Source organism: Ranitomeya variabilis, chromosome 2 (assembly GCF_051348905.1).
Source record: "Ranitomeya variabilis isolate aRanVar5 chromosome 2, aRanVar5.hap1, whole genome shotgun sequence".
Taxonomy (NCBI): Eukaryota; Metazoa; Chordata; class Amphibia; order Anura; family Dendrobatidae; genus Ranitomeya; species Ranitomeya variabilis.
This window is the reverse complement of record NC_135233.1, coordinates 459,664,592-459,685,848: the sequence shown is the minus strand read 5'-3', so window position 1 is coordinate 459,685,848 and position 21,257 is coordinate 459,664,592. Positions and strand designations below refer to the sequence as shown.

Below are 21,257 nucleotides of genomic sequence, written 5' to 3'. Positions count from 1 at the left end.
CCTGAAAGAAGGTGAAAGCTAGAAGAAGGATGCAGTGGGCCCGTAGGGGTAGACGTAGTGTCCTGCATACGTGTCAATAAGAAAGTAATGAGAAGGTTTAATGTTATATAGAAAATGTTTGATAATGTTGATAGACAACGAGGACAGAAGGTGAACCCTGAGTCCTCCTAGGAGCCATATAGAGATGGCTCAGTGTTCTTAAACTGAAAGTAGTGTTATGTTCTATACTGTGTATAGTAGTTGAAAAGACAGAAGGCTCGGGCTGAAAGGAGCGGTCCTGTAAGAAAGGAGAGGCAGTAGGTCTGGTGCCGTTAGGACAGGCGGTCCTGCAGATTTAAAGAAGGAGAATGTAGAAGTTAAATTGCCTTATAATGTGATTATAAGAAGGTCTTTAGCGGATTCAGAGTGTACATCCTTAAGGACAACGTTAACTTATTATTCAAAAGTTTGCACTAAGTAGAGTACCCGGTTGGGTAACAGGAGTTATTTATAGCCTGTAATTTATAATGTTAACCATGTTTGTAACGTTCAAGTGTCCTCACCTCCCATAAAGGAAAGCTTTGTTCAAATATACTTATTGCTATTGCACTCAACCAAACTGTATGTCTTTTTGCTAACTTGTATTGTTGTTTTCTTCCCAGTCCCGGAGTACTGTGTTTAACCAGGGGGGAGTGCAGCGCCCCAGAGTCCTGGTCGTTGCAGTACTGTGGCTCCGCCACTAAGGGGAGCTGTGGTACGTCTGATGGCACTGAAGGAGTTCATCTGATCAGGTATCACAGACACCAATACATTTCACAGTCGGGCCTCCGGGGGGAGCTAAGGGTTCTATTCACTAGGCCACTCCCCACCATAGTGGGTAAACTGGGGGTCAGGCAGGAAGTTAGATCAGAAAGCTGACTGGGTTGGAACCAGGCAACACCTTGTGGCAGAGGGTGTTGTGGGGGAAGATACAGTAGGGTCTCTGTCAGGGGTGGGATCCTGACAGAGGCTTGGCAACTAGAGCGAACGTAACGGGACCGTGCCTGCTCAGGATAGCGGCGGTGCCCAAGGAAGGATCAGAAGCGAGATAGATTGTGCTGAGTGAGAAACGAGATCAAGGCAATAAGGAGAATACCAGTAGGAGTCGTGCTGTAAGACCGAGGCAACATCCTACTGAGGCGCACAACCGGTGGCCGGAACGCCGAGGGAGTATTACAACATTCAGCTTCAAGCAATACTCTAAACAGCGGCAGGACAGTCAGTCTAAGGCGGGCTGTCTCACTTAAATCACCTATGTAGTCTTGGGGGGCAACTTGTGGAGAGGGGCGACTCTAGGGTCCCGGAAGAGCTCCGAGCCTACCCGTCAAACGGGTGCCGTCCCAACCATAACACCAGGGAGGGACGGAGGATTAGCAGAACATCATCTAATCGAGTTGTGAGGGAACTTAAGAAACAGACACAACAGTTGTGGGGACTTTCCGTAAGCACAGCAGGGAAGGACCGCAACACATAGCGCTAGAGGGAAGGCACAGATTTCCACCTGCTAAGAGAACTGTGGAGGTGCCATTGGACCGGCCGGACTTGCGCAGCCTGGTGAACCGTATTCCGGACTGAGGACCCAGAGATCTTCAGTAAAGAGGTAAAGAGACTGCAACCTGGTGTCCTCGTTATTTACTGCACCGCACCACTACAGCCTCACCACCACCATCTACATCTGTCACATCATTCACTGTGCGCCCCTCGGCAGGGTCACGCCTCCCACCACCATCATTGCCCACCTCCATCATTGCCTCCCCACCATCATTGCCTCCCCTCACCCTCATTGCCCATCACCTCCATCATTCCCTCCCTCACCATGATTGCCCATCACCTCCATCATTGTCTCCCATACCATCATTGCCCATCGCTTCCATCATTGCCTCCCCTCACCTCCATCATTGCCTCCCCACCACCTCCATCATTGCCCATCACCTCCATCATTGTCTTCCCCCCAGCATCATTGCCCATCACCTCCATCATTGTCTCCCCGACCACCATCATTTCCCATCACCTCCATCATTGTCTCCCCCCACCAATATCATTGTCCTTCACCACACACACACACACACACAGCTCACCGCAGCAGCAGCTCATCACACACACACACACACACACACACACACACACACACAGAGCACAGCTCACCTCCCCACAGCGGTAGCTAATCCCAGCAGCCTCTAGCACGCTGGATGATTACGTCATCTAGCTGGGCTGTCTCAGACAGGAAGCAGGACGCCGGGAGGTGAGCTGCTCTGTGTGAGTCTGTGTGCCTGCGTGTGTGTATATGTGCGGTGCTGTGCTGTGTGTGTGTGGGTGTGCGGTACTTTGTGAGTGTGTATGTGTGATGCGGCTTTACATGCGGGCAATGTTAGCTGCACCCTGCAGCTAACGCTGCCCACTATTAAAGATAAATGGTATTCCGCATCTCCACGCCCATAGGGGCATGGGGAAGCGTGAATATTCATTTGGCTTTAGCAGCGGGGACAGGATCCTGTCTCCAGCTGCTGCTACTGGCACAGGGTGGGCCCCCTTGACTCAGGGGCCCTATAGCCACTGGAAGGGGCCCCTGGAGCAGTGGGGGCCCTAGGCAGCTGCTGGCCAGTATGCCAGCAGGTGTCAGTGCCTGGGCCCACCGGAGAATCCTCCGGTTCTCCGGTGGGCCAGTCCGAGCCTGCAAGTAGATGAAGCTTAGTGGAAGGGTGTGGGACCACGTGTGGCCTGGCTAATGTAATGTGGCTTACACCAAGAGATGTGCCTAATTTATTAAGAGACTTATAGCTCTTAAGTGGGAATAAAGTAAAAAACAATGAATTCTGAATGAAAATAGAGGAGCAAGGGAAGCCGACTACACATTAAAATGTGTCTATACAAATGCACAGAGCATGGGAACAAACAAGGAGAAGTAGAGCTGTTAACATAGGAAAAGAGATATTATGTCATAGGCATCACTGAAACTTGGTGGGATGATACACATGATTGGAATGCAAACCTTGAAGGCTACAATTTATTAGAAACAGGATTAACAAAATGGGAGGATGTGTTACATTGTATCAATATCAAGAAAAAAGAAAAAAATGGTGCTGCACAGCCTAGCTTCCCTGGAGTGAACCGTGGTTCACATGTAATGTGAACGGAAAGTCCGACGTCAGAACTGGAGGTGCTCGCATGGAAACAGTGGAACAATGAATGAAACCAAGAAAAAAATGCGGCAGCACTCACCAGGAAGTGTGGTCCAATCTTTTATTGAAGCATATTCATAGCCGCGTCTTCACGGCTCGGGGGAGTGCAGGAGAGAGGAGGTGAGCAGGAGTGACGACGATCGTTTATCGCTGAAGCAGCGCTTCAACAGGTCCTGTTGAAGCGCTGCTTCAGCGCGAAACGATCGTCGTCACTCCTGCTCACCTCCTCTCTCCTGCACTCCCCCGAGCCGTGAAGACGCGGCTATGAATATGCTTCAATAAAAGATTGGACCACACTTCCTGGTGAGTGCTGCCGCATTTTTTTCTTGGTTTCATTCTGTGTTACATTGTATGTTAGGAAAACGTACATCTCCACAGAGATCCAAGCTTCAGAGAATGGTAGCTCTGCCAAAACTGTTTCGGTAATAATGTAAGGAGAGAAGAACAGAAACAACACTATTGTATATATTTACTATAGGCCAACTGGACAGAATGAAGATATGGATGAACTCTTTTTACATCAGATGTCTCTGTTCTCAAAAGACTACTACTGTACATAATGATCATGGGTAATTTTAACTATCCAGATATTTGTTGGGAATCTCTCTGAGGCAAAAGCAATGGGTCCAGAAAATTCTTATCTTCTCTTGCTGACAACTTTCTCTTTCAAAAGGTAGAAGACAGAACAAGAGGACCTGCAATCTTGGACCTAATTCTTACCAACAGGGAGGAAATGGTTGAGGAAGTAAAGGTGGCCGGGAATTTAGGAGGCCTAGGTCATGCTATCCTCGAATTTTGGATTACAAGAGGAGGAAGACCAGTGAGGGTGAACAATGAGTGGAACAGGCGGCCATGAGAGGTGGTGAGTTCTCCTTCAATGGAAGTCTTCAGAGAGGCTGGACAGACATCTGTGAGATGGTTTAGTGAATCCTGCATGGAGCAGGGGGTTGGACACGATGACCCTGGAAGCCCCTTCCCACTATAACATTCTAGGATTCTATGAGTTCTTAATTAAGGAGAATTTTACTCCAGCACGCTTTTTACTAGGACCGGCTTAAAGTGTGTACGGTAAGTCATAAATGGTTTTGGACCATTCGACGAACTTAAACCTACAAGCGGTCCAACCCACGACTTAAGTCTATGTGCAAAGGCCTGAAAATAACATATAAAATGCTTTCAACACTCTTCCTATTAATTTCTACTGTTCATATGTTCAATCATTAAGGTTTGAACACTTCTGGTAGGATGAAAGAGCGTTCATGTCACTTCAATGAAGCGGCTGCTGATGGAAAACGCTCCAATCTAGGCATCATAATATTAGAAGACTGCAAAAAAAAAACCTTAGAAAAATACACTTCACAAAACAAAAAAACTGTGAAAACTCCCCAAAGTATCCTCTACAAAACTAATAGTTTCTGACCGCCTTGAAAAAACACTGTGCTCCCAAACCATAAACGCCAACGTTTTACTTTTTTTAGTGGTCGTAGGTTGCGACCTCAATGACAATCATCTGCCACGTCACCCTGCAATCTTGAAGTCACGGTTTTGCCTTTGCCTACATGTTTTAAATTTAAAGGGGTGTTCTGTATACAAAAAATAAGCCATGAATGGCTATATACAGTATAAAGCTCGCTCCTCTAGGACTTCCGACAATGCGGCATATTTTTCCTCAGCTCCCATAGAAGTGAATGGAACAGGTACAGGCATCTCTCCAGTCACAATGCCACGAGACAGGGCCCCGTTCTCAAGATAGGAATACCCCTTTAAAATCAGTTTTAAGAAGTAAAAAGGGTTTATAGCTGGTAATAGCCTATAAGAGCTGCAGGAAAGGGGAAAAACAAGCAGAACATGCTGATTACTGGAATTCTCATAGCTTTTAATGGAGTCCTGGACGTGTTTTTAATAAACAATGGCGGCAGCCATTATTACATACACCTATGGCCAGTAATAGCATCCACCACAAACCCATTTATTGTCTAAAGAGTTATGATTGGTTAATGGAGACTGGCGTCAATCCTTTCTTATCTCTCATAGATCGAAGAAGCTGTCAATCTTTTAAAAGTGTAGCCCTCATTGGTTGAAACGCAGAACATCGTCTCAGCTTTATGCCATTTAGTCACGCCCTCTTCTGCTGTATATGCGCTGTTGATTGGTTCGAGAGCTTTGTGGGCGGGGTATTACGTTGACGCGTGCTGTATCCCGGAAGTGGCTTTTCTTGCCCCTCTCTTCTTCGTTGGAGCCGCAGCAGCAGGTGAGCGGAGCGTGTGACTCCACAATGGAAGTGTGTCCGTGGCGTGACGTCATCATGAGCTCAGCCATAAGACGGTGTCTGAGGAGCGTATGAATGAGAATGACGTAATGTGTGGACCGGGCTGAGGTGTGTGAAGTCTGCCGTGCTCAAAGGTCTCCTATTGTGTACACAATGGTGCCTCACCAGTCTGGCATTCACATGAGCCTCACGCCAACAACCCCTTTAAGGGACACTTCTACCAAAAACTTAAACACGCCCCTGTATAATTAACTAATTAATAGTTCTACGAGATGCAGGGGTTCCAGCCAATAAGCACAATCCACCTATTTGTCCTGCAGTGATTTGTGGCACAATCTGACAGCAAGTGTTTAGTTTCCCTGCAGCGCCCCCACAGGGGACATAAGGCATTACACTGCTTTCCATGCAGCCGAAGAGATGAGAGATTGTCAGACCTGAGCTCCGTAAAGGGGTTTTCTAGTTTTGGAAAAGTCCTGTTCCAGGCTGCAGTTTGTTTAAAAAAAACACAAAAAAACCCACCTCACCCTCCCCTGGTCCATTGCTGTTCCCGGTGTAAGTTATTGTCTGCAGTATTGACGTCACTCCAACAGCGCTGCAGCCAGTCAGAGCTATCAAATCGGGTAAAGCTCAGTGATTGGCTGCAGTGCTGTCAACGTGACGTCCTCATTGCAGACAACATCAGAGGCTTGGAGCAGCATTCTGCACTGGACCTGGAGAGGGTGAGTAGAGGATTTTTAAAACCAACTGCAGCCAGGGAGCAGGAGTTTTCTGAAGCTGGAAAGCCACTTTGAAGCAGCATGAGACCCTATATATAACATACAGGGAGAGACTCGTCAGTCTAGGGGATCGGAGCCAGGAGAAGCTGCCAGGGGGTCTACCTCTTGGCAGGGACGTAGCAATCGCAGAGGGTGCGATTAGTCCCGTGCGAGAGGGGGCCTGCTGACGCCATTGACTATTTCAACTGGATGTGTGTCCGAGGATGTACATTCAGCTGAAATGTATTACAGCACATAGACCCACTGGGTTCATGCACTGCAATACGCGCTGCTGGCCAATCAGAGGCCGGCAGCTGACGTCGGTTAGCCATTCACAGGCGGCGCATACCAATGACGTAATTTGATGCTCTTAGTAGGCACGCCGTAGTCAGCTGCCGACCTCTGTGCTGGCTATAGAAGAGGATGCCACACCTCGTGGGAAGAGGAGAATGCGAGAATAGGGTTTTTATCTTTAGTTTTTTTATGAAAATTTGTTAGAGAAAAGTAGCACAATGGGGAGCATTATTACAGGATGGGCCCAGGAAAAGCCCAGGATGGGGGACATTATAACAGGAAGGGGTCCAGGATGAGGGACATTATACCAGGAAGGGGCCTAGGATGGGGGATATTATACCAGGGAGGGGTCCAGGATGGGGGACATTATACCAGGGAGGGGTCCAGGATGAGAGACATTATACCAGGAAGGAGCCCAGGATGAGGGATATTATACCAGGAAGGGGTCCAGGATGGGGGACATTATACCAGGAAGGGGCCTAGGATGAGGGACATTATACCAGGATGGGGGATATTATACCAGGAAGGGGTCCAGGATGAGGGACATTATACCAGGAAGGGGCCTAGGATGGCGGATATTATACCAGGGAGGGGCCTAGGATGGGGGACATTATACCAGGGAGGGGTCCAGGATGGGGGACATTATACCAGGGAGGGGTCCAGGATGAGAGACATTATACCAGGAAGGAGCCCAGGATGAGGGATATTATACCAGGAAGGGGTCCAGGATGGGGGACATTATACCAGGAAGGGGCCTAGGATGAGGGACATTATACCAGGATGGGGGATATTATACCAGGAAGGGGTCCAGGATGGGGGATATTATACCAGGAAGGGGTCCAGGATGGCGGATATTATACCAGGAAGGGGTCCTGGAGGAGGGACATTATACCAGGAAGGAGCCCAGGATGGGGGATATTATACCTGGAAGGGGTCCAGGATGGGGGACATTATACCAGGAAGGGGTCCAGGATGAGGGATATTTTGCCAGGAAGGAGCCCAGGATGGGGGATTGTTGTGAATTTGGTTTCTGGGCTCCCCCGGTGGTTTCTGGTGGTACTGCACTTGTGTGCTTCATCTCTGTTCACCTGTTTTCCATCAGTATGTGGGAGTTTTCTATTTAGCCTTGCTCCTCAGTCATTTCTATGCCGGCCAACAATGTTACCAGAAGCCTTTCTGTTGCATGTTCCTGCTCCTAGACTACTATCAGCTAAGTTGGACTTGTTGTCCTAAGTTTGTTTTGCATTTTTTGTTCCAGTTCTCTGTGATTGAATATTTCTGAGGCTGGAAGCTCTTGTGAGCTGAAATTGCCACTCTGGTGTCATGAGTTGATGTTAGAGTCTTAAAGTAATTTCAGGATGGTATTTTGAAAGGGTTTTCAGCTGACCGTGAAGTTCCCTTTTCTGTCTTCCTACTATCTAGTAAGCGGACCTCAATTTGCTAAACCTATCTTCATACTTCGTATGTCATTTTCCTCTAAAATCACCGCCAATATATGTGGGGGCTACTGTCTGCCTTTTGGGGAAAATTTCTCTAGAGGTAAGCCAGGTCTGTATTTTCCTCTGCTAGGGTCAGTCAGTTCTCCGGCTGGCGCTGGGCGTCTAGGGATAAAACGTAGGCACGCTACCCGGCCACTGTTAGTTGTGCGGTAGGTTTAGCTCATGGTCAGCTCGAGTTCCCATCTTCCAAGAGCTAGTCCTTTTGTATGCTTAATTACGTTCTCTTGCCATTGAGAACCATGACAGGGGATGATATACCAGGAAGGAGCCCAGGATGGGGGATATTATACCAGGAAGGGGTCCAGGATGGGGGATATTATACCAGGAAAGGGGTCCTGGATGAGGGACATTATACCAGGAAGGAGCCCAGGATGGGGGATATTATACATGGAAGGGGTCCAGGATGGGGGACATTATACCAGGAAGGGGTCCAGGATGAGGGACTTTATACCAGGGAGGGGCCCAGGATGAGGGATATTATGCCAGGAAGGGGCCAAGGATGGGAGATATTATGCCAGGAAGGGGCCTAGGATGAGGGATATTATGCCAGGAAGGAGCCTATGATGAGGGATATTATACCAGGAAGGGGCTCTGGATGGAGAACTTTATACCAGGGAGTGACCCAGAATGGGGGATATTATACAGGAAGGGTTGCAGGATGGGGACATAATATTAGGAAGGTTGCCAAGTTTGGGGGACATTATACCAGGAGGGGACCCAGGATTGGAAGCATTCTTACCGAAAGGGGCACGGGACGTTAGGCATTATTACCGTAAAGAGCCCAGGATGGGTAGCATTAGTACAGGATGGAGGGCATTATTACACTTGTAGAGTAAAACATACAATTTCCGTTTATAGCGCCACCATATTCCTCAGTGCTTTGCAGCCGTGATCATTGCACATGGCAGTAATAGTGGAGCCTGTCACTAATTCTTCCTGTCTGAGGTTCGAGGAGCATTAATCCGTCACGTTCTGTTGACACTTGATGACGTCAATTTACTTCTGTGACATAAAGTTCTCAGAAGGGCCAGGCGTCGTAGCAGACCACGGAGACGCTGGAGACCCCACTTAGTCTGGATAATGGCATTTTCCTGGTCACGATCAACTAAAGCAGTATATAGGAAATGTGAGGCACCGGTATATAGGTCCTGCTGTATACAGGGCGGCGTTGTGGGACTGCCCTAGTGTGATGTCCCTTATGTTTATTACTCATGAGTCATCCAGTCTTGGTCAATCCTACGCAACAGATATTTATCACAGGAGATTTCCTAAATGCGCATGGGTCATAAATATCTTATGCCCTGGAAACCCCCTTTAATAGAATCAATATTAATGCAGAATATTGGATCCCTTTTCTAGTCTCTCTAGCAGAGAAAATGGCCTAAAGGACAATGGCTACCTGTCATCGCTCCGCTGTCTTCTCGCCTTTTATGGCGTATACCGGCTGTGGTTGGAATAAGACAAATCTCCTCTTTGTATCTTTCAGGGACACCGTTGTTGGAATCATGGCCGCCACGTCTCAGTACGTCCTCCCCAATGACCTTCCCGTTGCTTTACTTGATTGTGAAGAGGCCTTTTCCCTTCTATCGGCGGAGGAGAAGCTTTACACCCATTATTTGTCTCGAGCGTCATTTTACGGAGGACTGATTGTTCTCTTCCAGACCTCGCCTGAATCTCCAGCCATATACATTCTGCTTAACAGGCTCTTCCGGGCGCAGGAGCCCTCTGTGCTGCATGGAGTGGCCCAGGCCCAGGGGATGACTGATGAGGACTATCAGGTACATATGTGTGTTTGTATGTATTAAAGGGGGATTCCGGCTCCACTCCCTTCTGTATCGGGAGGCGAGTGGGGCAGGTCTTGTCACTTATACAGGTATCTGAATGGTCACGAGCGGCTGTTCCCATGCACCTGTCCTTACAAGTACTAACTGATGAGATTGATATGTGCTTATCGAACTCATGGCCCAACTGATATCTGCAGATGTGGCGTTACTTACTCCATTTACCTCCATGGAAGTGAGCAGAGCCAGAATAGTCGATGGATTCTCTACCTTGGGGATACGGTGTAAATAAAAGCACAGTTTAAGCACCTATATCCTGTTAGAAGGGGTTGTCCCACAAACAATTATCTAACCACAGGATCGGTGAGGGTCTGACTACTGGGATCCATGTGAATCCAGCGGTACTGTGCATGTGTGAGCAGAGGTCCCATAGACTAGATGTGCGGACCACTTCTCCACATGTGATCTTGGGACCACCATTCTTGTCCCAGCAGTGGAACTCACACTAATCATACATTTTATACCTAACCTGTGGATAGGGGATACAATTTGTCGAGGACAATTTTAATTTTTACTATGGACTTAAAAATTAACAGGTATGTAGCTGCTAAAAGTGGCAACTACCAGCCGGTACAGAGAGGTCACTGGCAATTCAGCTGCTCCACATCAACAGACCAGCTGTTCTTCCGGTCTGCTCTATTGACTGGGCGTGACTGCCATCGTCATGCTGATTGACAGCCGGCTCCCCGCAGTTAGGCCGTGGGGATCTGGCTGTCAATCAGCATGACGTCAGCAGTCACACCCCGTCAACAGTGCAGAGCGGAAAAGAAGCCGCTGCTCTGTCAAAGTTTCGTCAACAAAATCCGCCGAATCACCGGCAGGAGCGGTTTGTGACCGTTCTGAGTTGGTAGAGATTGGTGTTGGGCACAACAGGCAGGCAGATTGGTAGCAACTACCTGCATGTTAGTTCTTAGGCCCTTGGTTAAAAAATTAAACAGTCCCGGATAACGCCTTTAATGGCAAAAGAAGAGGGAGTTCCATAAATTTGAGTTGTAGACGTTTCTTCCCTTTGCTGGAGGTTGTAATGGTGAAGATGACATCTACGACTGTGAATTAATCATTCATGTTTTCGCAACCTGAGCAAATAATTGCCGGAGTCTCATGACAGAATATATTATATTGTGCAGTCTCTCTATCCAGTGCAGATCTGCACACTATGTACAATTGATGTATAGCACCGTGCCCTGTAGTGACGCGAGCTGTGGGGTCTACGGTGCGGTGATGGTAAGGACGCATGGACATCCTGTATCCCCTCTTATTCTTGCAGGCCCTTCTAGTTTACACTGCTGGATTTTTTGCCAATATGGGAAACTACAAATCCTTTGGGGATACAAAGTTTGTTCCTACTGTTCCTAAGGTAAGTGCTTTCCAGTGGTGAAGAGAAAGTTTCTGTATAGATATTGTCATTGCTGACTGTTGTCTGTGCAGGAGAAGCTGGAGAAGCTGCTGCGCGCAAGTGAGGCCTTCACTAAAGATCCCGAAGGGATGGAAGCCCTGTGGAAGATGGTAGAAGGCGGCATGTACTCACTGGAACCGCAGGAGAGACAGCTGGGCCTAGGGGACCATGTAAGTGGCCAGAACTGAGACATGAGTAAGGCTAACATTTCCAGGAGGAGTCATTTACGAACGGCGCAACAGAGTTGTAACAAAACATTGTGTACGTATGAAAAGGAGCATAGAATGACTGTTCAAACCAAGCACTAGCACTCAGTGTACCCATTGTATGGCTATACATTTACATACACCTTCCCACCGACTTGATTTCCATTTCTTTCCGTACTCTTTATCTGTAAAACCAGAGCTGTCATTCAAAGAAGGGAGGGTGGAGATAAATGGAAAATAAGCAGATGGGAAGGTGTACTTTAATGCCTGGCCATTCCAAGGGTGCACATAGCACCTGAGCTTGGTTTGAACAGTCATTCTGTACTGACAGTCTCACTTTCCTCATGTGCAGGCATTGCAGGACCTTATGTATCCATGGTTACGACCACTTGGTCGTAACCCTTTATACTTAAGGTCCTGCAATGCCTGCACATGAGGAAAGAGATAAAAAAAAAAATACTATACTACATTTCTAATTGGAGGTACTTATTGGGATAGGATCTTGGAGATGGGAATACCCCTTTAAGCTTCGGTCGTCCCCTTTTAAGCGCACTCTTTTTTTGGATTATAAATCTGAAAATACTCTACTAATTCTATGACTGTTTCTGATTGTTGGCGCTTCTTTGCTAAAACATTACTATTTATATGATCCTTTTATACTTATGTTTTCTCGTAGGGGATTAGCACTTATTTTTCTGCAAATTGCACATTGGAAGATGCTGAACTGATTCAGAAGTTCCTGGACTCAAAGGTAAATGCATCACGTTCTGCTCACTCATCTCCTGGGATTCCATGCCTGTCAGGTCCTCTGATTCTCCTCTTCTCGTAGAACCTTAGTGCCTACAACACGCGACTATTCAAAACTGAGGATGACGGTGGCAGAACCAAGTATGAAGTTCGTCTGGCTTCGGTCCGCAAAGAAGGTGAGCAATTAAAAGGGGTGGTGAGCAGGAAAGTGACGTTAACACCTGACATTGCCTTTATTTATAGGCCTTCCTTTCATCTCCGTAGGATCCGAGGATGTATTGTCTGATCTGTCAAAGCTCTTGGGACAATTTGAGTTTGAAGGCCACGAGATCCGAGTCACAAGGGGGGATTACTCCCCTTTACTTCTCAGGGTGAGGGAAAACCTGGAGAAAGCCAAGGTATGTCCTTCTCTCCAGAAAGCTGCTTCGGACTCCAGGGTCTATGTACCTTATAGCCTGCACTTAAAGGAAAATATATAATGTGTATTTTATCACAAGCTTCAGAAGAGTTAAAGTGGGTATTTGCATCTCAGTAAGTGATAGTATGTGGCCAGAATGACCTCGGTAAATGATTACTGGGGTCCAACCTTTAGGACCCCTCCATGAGCCTTTAAAATTAGGATGTGTCACAATTGTCACGGATCCCTTCTCTGCGGTGTCACTTATTCGTCACGTGCCTGCTCTCACACGTGACTTGGGGTTGTGCCTGCAAGGGTTAATCTATCTCCCCTCTCTCAGTCCAGCATTCAACCTCTGTCCTATGCTGTAATGGGAGCATAAATCACACACCGACCCAGGCCACACACCCGCTCATACACGCTGCCACCATTCATCGAATACACGGGCGATGAGTCCCGGAACTAATAATACTAATAATGTCTCACTCATAAGGCTCACACACCTTAGGCTATGGATTCTTTTAGAACATTCAAGGTTCAACTTGTTAAAGTTTTATATTTTAATAACAAAAGGTTCAATGCTTACAATAAGAAAAAGGTATAAAAATATGATAATAAAAAGACATACAAACTTATGCAAAACAGTATAAAGTAAATAGGAGAAACTTACAGAAATCATCTAACTGGTAGTTGCTTCAGCTCCCTGAGGGTAGGACGAATGTAGATTGGATCACACCAGCTTCTCAGGCTGCCCCATCACGTGAACACAATTCTCTGTACACAGGCAGGACTTATAGCTTTGGTCTGGAGCTCAGGTTTCTAGACCGGCCCCTCAGGTTAATATCATAACTGCTGCCTGTTTGATTGGGTCACGGCCGCGCCCCCAATGAATATATTATTTTCTCTTAAGATCTTTTAAGATCTTTTGTGTAACAGCTCTCCCAGAAATAGATAACCTCAGGCCGCAATTCGCATCTCCCCTCCAAAAGCTAGGAGGTGTCAAGTGTTACCGTACCTTTCTTTTTGGCCCTAGCTAGACCTCCTGGTGAGACATGGAGACACAATTTCTACTAGTCCCAAGGAAGTACCTATTAACACCTAGGTGCGACTTGCCTTCAGGACAGATGTTACATTATCACTAGTCACACATATAACCCTAGACATATGTCACTACTCACATATAGATATGAAAAAAGAAACCTCCGCACCGCTGTATCTTAGCTAGACTCTGTTTTTTGAAATCACCCTTTACTAGAAAGCCGGTGTTGAATCCTTTTTATACAACGAGGTGCATCTTGCAAAGTAATACATGACAGTCCATAAAAAGTGAAAAAAAGTGCACTTACCCGTGTATGCAGAAAGTCACAATTTTATTCTGACATAATTACAACAAAAGCAAGGGAGAGTGTAGAAAAATGCTGTCCGCATTTTTCTACACTCTCCCTTGCTTTTGTTGTAATTATGTCCGAATAAAATTGTGACTTTCTGCATACATGGGTAAGTGCACTTTTTTTCACTTTTTCTGGACTGTCACATATAGATATATATACACACATATTTCACCACAGGATGCACGATCTTCAGCTTTTCCTCTTCAGAAGGACATTTTTCCAGCCCATGTAATGCAGTGCTGTCCATTGCAGTATCCTGATAGCCAGGAGTGCCTTAGTGCAGGGGAAAATGGGGCAGGTGTTTCAGGGCAGTGACCTCTTGGTTCTCAGGATCGGTGATCTCAGAAACTGGCCCCCCCCAGCAGTCATTAAAGGAATTTTCTGCAATTATAAGGGTTGTCTAATGAAAACAAGTTATCACCTATCTACAGGAGAGATGACAACTTACTGATTGGTGGGATCCGACCTCTGGAATCTCTACAGATCGGCAGAACAGGGAGCTATTGTCTTGGTGAGAATGGAGAGGCAGTGCACATGCTCAACTGCTGTTCCATTCCCTAAGGAGATGCTGGAAAGAGCTAAGTAGACCCAGAGGGAATGCACCCCCCACCAGAGGGAATGCACGGAGTGCCCCCCCCCCCCCAGAGGGAATGCACGGAGTGCCCCCACCCCCCAGAGGGAATGCACGGAGTGCCCGTGCCAAAGGTCTGCCTCAACCAATCAATAAATTATCACTTATCCTGTATGTAGGTGATCACTTTTTCACCAGAGAACTCTTTTAAAGGGGTGTTTGTGAAAGAACCAAGTGAAAATTACCTCTGAATGGCTCTCTACACAAGTGCTCCTTTAGTGGTCACCACACTGCTGCTCATGGCTTCTGAAATAAATCTCCTTTGTGACCATACTTTTATTTTCCTCCATTATTATAGGTCTACGCTTCCAATGAAAACCAAAGGAAAATGCTGGAGGAGTATGGACGCAGCTTTCAGGAAGGGTCCATCCAATCTCATAAAGAGGGCTCCAAATACTGGGTGCAGGACAAAGGACCAATAGTGGAGAGGTCAGAAAAGACGAGGGAGGTGGGGAGAGTAAGAATATACAAGGAGCACTTGTTTAACAGTCGACCTTTCATTACAGCTACATTGGATTCATTGAAAGTTATAGAGACCCATTTGGTTCCCGTGGAGAATTTGAAGGTGAGATCCAGAGAATTATAAAATTGGAACCACTTTTTAGGAATTTATATAATTTTGTTTTCACTTTTAAAGGAATATTTTGGTTTAAACAAATTTTCTCCTTCGCCTCATTGGGGGACACAGACCGTGGGTGTTATGCTGCTGCCCCTAGGAGGCTGACACTAAGTGATGCAAAGAAAGTTCGCTCCTCCTCTGCAGTATACACCCTCCTGCTGGCCCTCAGCTAACCAGTTCTTGCTTAGTGTCTGTAGGAGGCACTTGGGTCTGTTTTCAGACCCCAACTTTCTTATTTTAATTTTTATTTTTCTGTAAATTTTTATTTTTTATTCAACGGAGTGAAGGGGGCGACGGATCCCTTTTATAGGGCCCGCACAAATTATCTCCTATCTAGTAAATAGGGGGTAACAGACTAGTATAGGGGACATTACAATTGCATGTGCTCTGCTGCTCCATTCAAAGTCTTTGGCACTTGCAGAAATTAGTGAGCGTCACCATTGTTGCCAGAAGTAGCTGAATGGAGCAACGTGCATGGGGCGATGTATTCTAAGAAGGTGTCACACTGAGACGGTCTTCGGTAAGGGAGAAGGGCCTCCAACTGTCCATGGAAATGGGACCCTAACTATCCACGTCCCAGGGTACTCTTGATGGTAGCGAGGCCCCGACCTTACTATGCTCCTGTTAAACCCTAAGGCTACTTTCACACTAGCGTTTTTTTGCATACGTCGCAATGCGTCGTTTTGGCGAAAAAACGCATCCTGCAAAGTCATCTGCAGGATGCGTTTTTTCCCCATAGACTAACATTAGCGACGCATTGCGACATATTGACACCCGTCGCAACCGTCGTGCGACGGTTGTGGCGGACCGCCGGCAGCAAAAAACGTTACATGTAACGTTTTTTTGTGCCGACGGTCCGCCATTTCCAACCGCGCATGCGCGGCCGGAACTCTGCCCGCACCTCACAATGGGGCAGCGGATGTGTGGAAAAACAGCATCCGCTGCCCCCGTTGTGCGGCGCTTGCACAGTATGCGTCGGTACGTCGGGCCGACTCAGCGCGACGGCCCCGTACTGACGCTAGTGTGAAAGTAGCCTTATCCGTCCCTTCCATCACACCATGAGGCATGGGACAGAAAAGTAAGGTAAACGAGACACAAAGACAAAACGGGGATAACAGAAAACCTCTATCATGCAAAAGCACTAACCGTCAATAGGGAGGAGAATAGGGACAGGGAGGAATAGACTAAAAGGGAATAGGAGATAAACACACATGAACTACATATCACTACTACTGCAACTCCACTCCAACCAGTTAGCATTAACCCTCGGCACAGAAAGACAAATCTTTCACCAGCAGGGACTAACTGTCCAGAGCCAGTATATATAGATGGAGTAAATGATAAGCAGTTGCAGCTAACAACAACAGGGCTGTATGGTGTCAGCTAGCATGGAAAGAGTCCTTAACCCTCTCAGCACCAAAGGAAACCAAATCCATTTAAAATAGGACATGAATCACACCATCTCTAAAGACCTGTGATTCATTGCCCGACTTGACTGTCTAACTCCAGGTCTTCTAGGGGTTTGTGACAACCTTGTGACAGGAGAGCAGAAGAGAATAATGGCATTTTCGTGGTTTGTTGAAACTTTATTCATTACAACCATCTTGCTTTATTGTCTTGTAACTAGCTTTTTTCTTTTTTTTTTCAGGCTTTGTGGCTGTGGTTAACAAGCTAGTGAGTGCTCGCTTTGCTCAGCTAGTCTCTGCAGCAGAACGGCTTGTTGCATCGCTTCCATGGCCATCTACGTATGAGAAGGACACTTTCCTCCGGCCTGACTTCACCTCATTGGATGTAGTTACATTTAGTGGCAGTGGCATCCCTGCTGGCATCAACATCCCAAACTGTAAGGTTACACAGGGTTACTTGCCTATTAGTATGTGATTTTGGGTTATTGATACCTGCTGAATAAGACCCGTTCTGGTTTTATTTAATCTTTCATTGCGGGTCTCTTGATCCTGACTGTTACACTCACATATGGCTCTAAGGCTGTTAGTTCAGGCCACAAGACCAGATTTGGGCCCATAATATGCTTCAATCTGATTCAGAACTACATGCAGTTGGTGCATAGTTGTGTAAAATCATAAGATCGTAGAACCTGAGAATAAAACCGGCCAGGTGTTGAACCGTTACGGTGCAGCCCTGTCCTGCCCTGTGTGCAGAAGCATACTTGTGGCTACATGCCAATTAGACATGCTTGTCCTCTCTCCCTATAGAGTTGCACTGAGAGAAAACGCCCACGTCCTAGTCTGAACGTAACTGGAAATCTACAAATTGCATACCTGTGCTCATCAGCAATATCGAAGAATCCTCATAGCTTGTGCCGCATACTGCCATGATTCAGACTTTCATCCCAAGCCTGGACAACCCCTTTAATATTTAAACAAGCCATACACTGTTTATGCAGGAATCTGCTGAATTGTATACTTATTGGCTTCACCTGACCGATATTCTTAAAGGGTACAGTTGTGGCCAAAAGTATTGACACCCCTGCAATTCTGTCAGATAATACTCAGTTTCTTCCTGAAAATGATTGCAAACACAAATTCTTCGGTATTATTATCTTCATTTAATTTGTCTTAAATGAAAAAACACAAAAAGAATTGTTGTAAAGCCAAATTGGATATAATTCCACACCAAACATAAAAAAGGGGGTGGACAAAAGTATTGGGACTGTTCGAAAAATCATGTGATGCTTCTCTAATTTGTGTAATTAACAGCACCTGTAACTTACCTGTGCCACCTAACAGGTGTTGGCAATAACTAAATCACACTTGCAGCCAGTTGACATGGATTAAAGTTGACTGTGTCCTTGTGTGTACCACATTGAGCATGGAGAAAAGAAAGGAAACCAAAGAACTGTCTGAGGACTTGAGAAACCAAATTGTGAGGAAGCATGAGCAATCTCAAGGCTACAAGTCCATCTCCAAAGACCTGAATGTTCCTGTGTCTACCGTGCACAGTGTCATCAAGACGTTTAAAGCCCATGGCACTGTGGCTAACCTCCCTAGATGTGGACGGAAAAGAAAAATTGACAAGAGATTTCAACACAAGATTGTGCGGATGTTGGATAAAGAACCTCGACTAACATCCAAACAAGTTCAAGCTGCACTGCAGTCCGAGGGTACAACAGTGTCAACCCTTACTATCCGTCGGCATCTGAATGAAAAGGGACTGTATGGTAGGAGACCCAGGAAGACCCCACTTCTTACCCCGAGACATAAAAAAACCAGGCTGGAGTTTGCCAAAACTTACCTGAAAAAGCCTAAAACGTTTTGGAAGAATGTTCTCTGGTCACATGAGAAAAAAGTAGAGCTTTTTGGGCAAAGGCATAGAGTTTACAGGAGAAAAAAAGAGGCATTCAAAGAAAAGAACACGGTCCCTACAGTTAAACATGGCGGAGGTTCCCTGATGTTTTGGGGTTGCTTTGCTGCCTCTGGCACTGGACTGCTTGACCGTGTGCATGGCATTATGAAGTCTGAAGACTACCAACAAATTTTGCAGCATAATGTAGGGCCCAGTGTGAGAAAGCTGGGTCTCCCTCAGAGGTCATGGGTTTTCCAGCAGGACAATGACCCAAAACACACTTCAAAAAGCATTAGAAAATGGTTTGAGAGAAAGCACTGGAGACTTCTAAGGTGGCCAGCAATGAGTCCAGACCTGAATCCCATAGAACACCTGTGGAGAGATCTAAAAATGGCAGTTTGGAGAAGGCACCCTTCAAATATCAGGGACCTGGAGCAGTTTGCCAAAGAGGAATGGTCTAAAATTCCAGCAGAGCATTGTAAAAAACCCATTGATGGTTACCGGAAGCGGTTGGTCGCAGTTATTTTGGCTAAAGGTTGTGCAACCAAGTATTAGGCTGAGGGTGCCAATACTTTTGTCTGGCCCATTTTTGGAGTTTTGTGTGAAATGATCAATGTTTTGCTTTTTGCTTCATTCTCTTTTGTGTGTTTTTTCATTTAAGACAAATTAAATGAAGATAATAATAACAAAGAATTTGATTGCAATCATTTTCAGGTAGAAACTGAGTATTATCTGACAGAATTGCAGGGGTGTCAATACTTTTGGCCACAACTGTATATCCGAGACTTTACAAAAAAACAAAATGTATTAAACATTAACAGGCAGGTAATTGCAACTTGCCTTCCTGTTGTGCACGGCGCCGCTCCGCCCCGACACAGAGCGGTAACACATCACTCCTGTCAGGGATTCTGCTGCCTCTGGCGTCGTGACAGGGCGACACTTCTGAGTCATTTTGATTGACAGTCGGCTCCCCCAGTTAGCAGCGGGAATAAAGCTGTCAATCAGAATGAGCTCAGAAATCCCACCCCGTCGACAGAGTGGACTGGAAAAGAAGCCTGCGCTCTGTAGACATTACGTCAGTAGAAGCAGCTGAATCCACGGCAGGAGCGGTCTGTGACTGCTCTGTAGCGGAGAAGAATGGCACCGTGCACAACAGGCAGGTAAGCTGCAATTACCTGCCTATTAGTGCTTAGATAAATGTTTTGTTTTTTGTAAAGTCCCGGATATCCCCTTTAATGAATGGGATTTAGTGGAGTTTGTCACATTTTCTATAAAAATAGTACATATCTTGCAAAGTGAGAATGTACGAGCGCAAGTGTACATGAAAATTTCTCACACGACCATGAAACTTGGACTATGCTTGGATCATAATACCTATTCCAACTGGACGTATGAGACAGTTAGCTCAGGTCAGTAGTGGGGGGACAAGTATTACAATCCAAGCGCAATGAACATATGAAACCAGCTTGAGGTCCGTTTACATGGGCCGATGATCATGGAAAGTGCTTTCTAAGGAATTCTTGTTTCCAAATATCTGCTGCGATGCTTACTAAACCAGCTTAATGATCATCATCGACAGCACATCCTCCTGTGTAAACAGAACACGTGCTGCCGAGAATGCTTTGTTCACCGAGCCGTCTTATTAATGATCGTTCTGTTTGCAAAGAATTTATGGACATCTATGGTTCGATTTCTTTGACTGTGTGGATTGGATGGGTTGTTACTTCATCTGGTGAAAATTTCAACTCAGTAGCACCTTTTAGAAATATATTGGTTGATGTGTTCAATACTTATTTCGCCTGCTGTATGTCCGACTTCACTGGAGGAATGGACCTAAACTGATCTACTTGTGTATCACTTTTTTGGAAAAAATACTTCAGTGATATAATAGGGTTAATAGTACATTGACGTTTAATTCTAGGGGATATAAAATGCTCTCCGTGTCTGTATTTCTGCAGATGATGACATCAGACAGAGCGTTGGATTTAAGAATGTTTCATTGGGGAATGTTTTATCGGTCGGTTATGCGACGGAGCGCGATAAGCTCACCTTCTTATCCGAAGAAGACAAGGTACAGTATATACCGTATACAGGGACTTATGACTGCAGTAATGAATACCTGAGAAGTGCCGCAGACTGTGCTGATGCTGTATAAGCAGCGGTCATGTGTTCGGTATATTGTACGTGTTCGTTCACAGTCGCATCCTAGCTTTTCGAGAACAGAGGCCTCATTGTCCAGCAAGGTAACAAATGAATAAGATGTTATTACACCAAGACGTTGTACATGGGCTGGTAAAGGTAATTTTAAGTCCACAGGATGATGAAACTTTGGGGTGAGGAAATTCAGTTTCAGCTCCTTAGATACAATTCCAATGTTTTATTTAAACAATTATAAAAAAATAAATCTATGGCTCTCAAAGGCCAAAAAAAATCAACAAAGAGGGTGTTAATTAGAGCCGATTAAGATTGCCATCTGCTATCGAAACTTGTTGCTTTTCTCTCCTCTGTGTTGATTTTTCTTTTTCCTTCAGGTGCCCTGAAACTTTTTAGAATTGTCTAAATAAATCATTGGAATTTTATATATGCGGTTGGAACTAAACACTTTTTGTTTTTACTTGGATTTGTGACCCGTGATAAGAATCCACTTGACTCCAGATCTCTGACCTTTCCATCTGAAACAAGAACCTGAGCTGTGATACTTCGGTTTATCTT

At 45.9% G+C, this 21,257-nt stretch overlaps 1 protein-coding gene across 4 annotated transcripts in view; it reads left to right on the top strand.

Annotated features, from left to right (window-relative positions):
* Positions 1-5,334: 5,334 nt before the first annotated feature.
* Positions 5,335-21,257, top strand: part of DPP3 (dipeptidyl peptidase 3) — a 28,507-nt gene continuing 12,584 nt past the window's right edge. Inside the window, exons 1-11 of one of the 4 annotated variants that reach the window (XM_077287436.1) lie at positions 5,335-5,448; positions 9,501-9,792; positions 11,123-11,212; positions 11,284-11,421; positions 12,134-12,208; positions 12,287-12,380; positions 12,469-12,602; positions 14,922-15,052; positions 15,130-15,188; positions 16,891-17,085; positions 20,504-20,616. In XM_077287436.1, coding sequence (XP_077143551.1) covers positions 9,520-9,792; positions 11,123-11,212; positions 11,284-11,421; positions 12,134-12,208; positions 12,287-12,380; positions 12,469-12,602; positions 14,922-15,052; positions 15,130-15,188; positions 16,891-17,085; positions 20,504-20,616 — 1,302 coding nt within the window. In that variant the 5' untranslated portion in view covers positions 5,335-5,448; positions 9,501-9,519. Of the gene's footprint in view, positions 5,575-9,500; positions 9,793-11,122; positions 11,213-11,283; positions 11,422-12,133; positions 12,209-12,286; positions 12,381-12,447; positions 12,603-14,921; positions 15,053-15,129; positions 15,189-16,890; positions 17,086-20,503; positions 20,617-21,257 lie in introns of all 4 variants that reach the window. The other 3 variants (XM_077287434.1, XM_077287437.1, XM_077287435.1) reach the window with 3 other exon arrangements.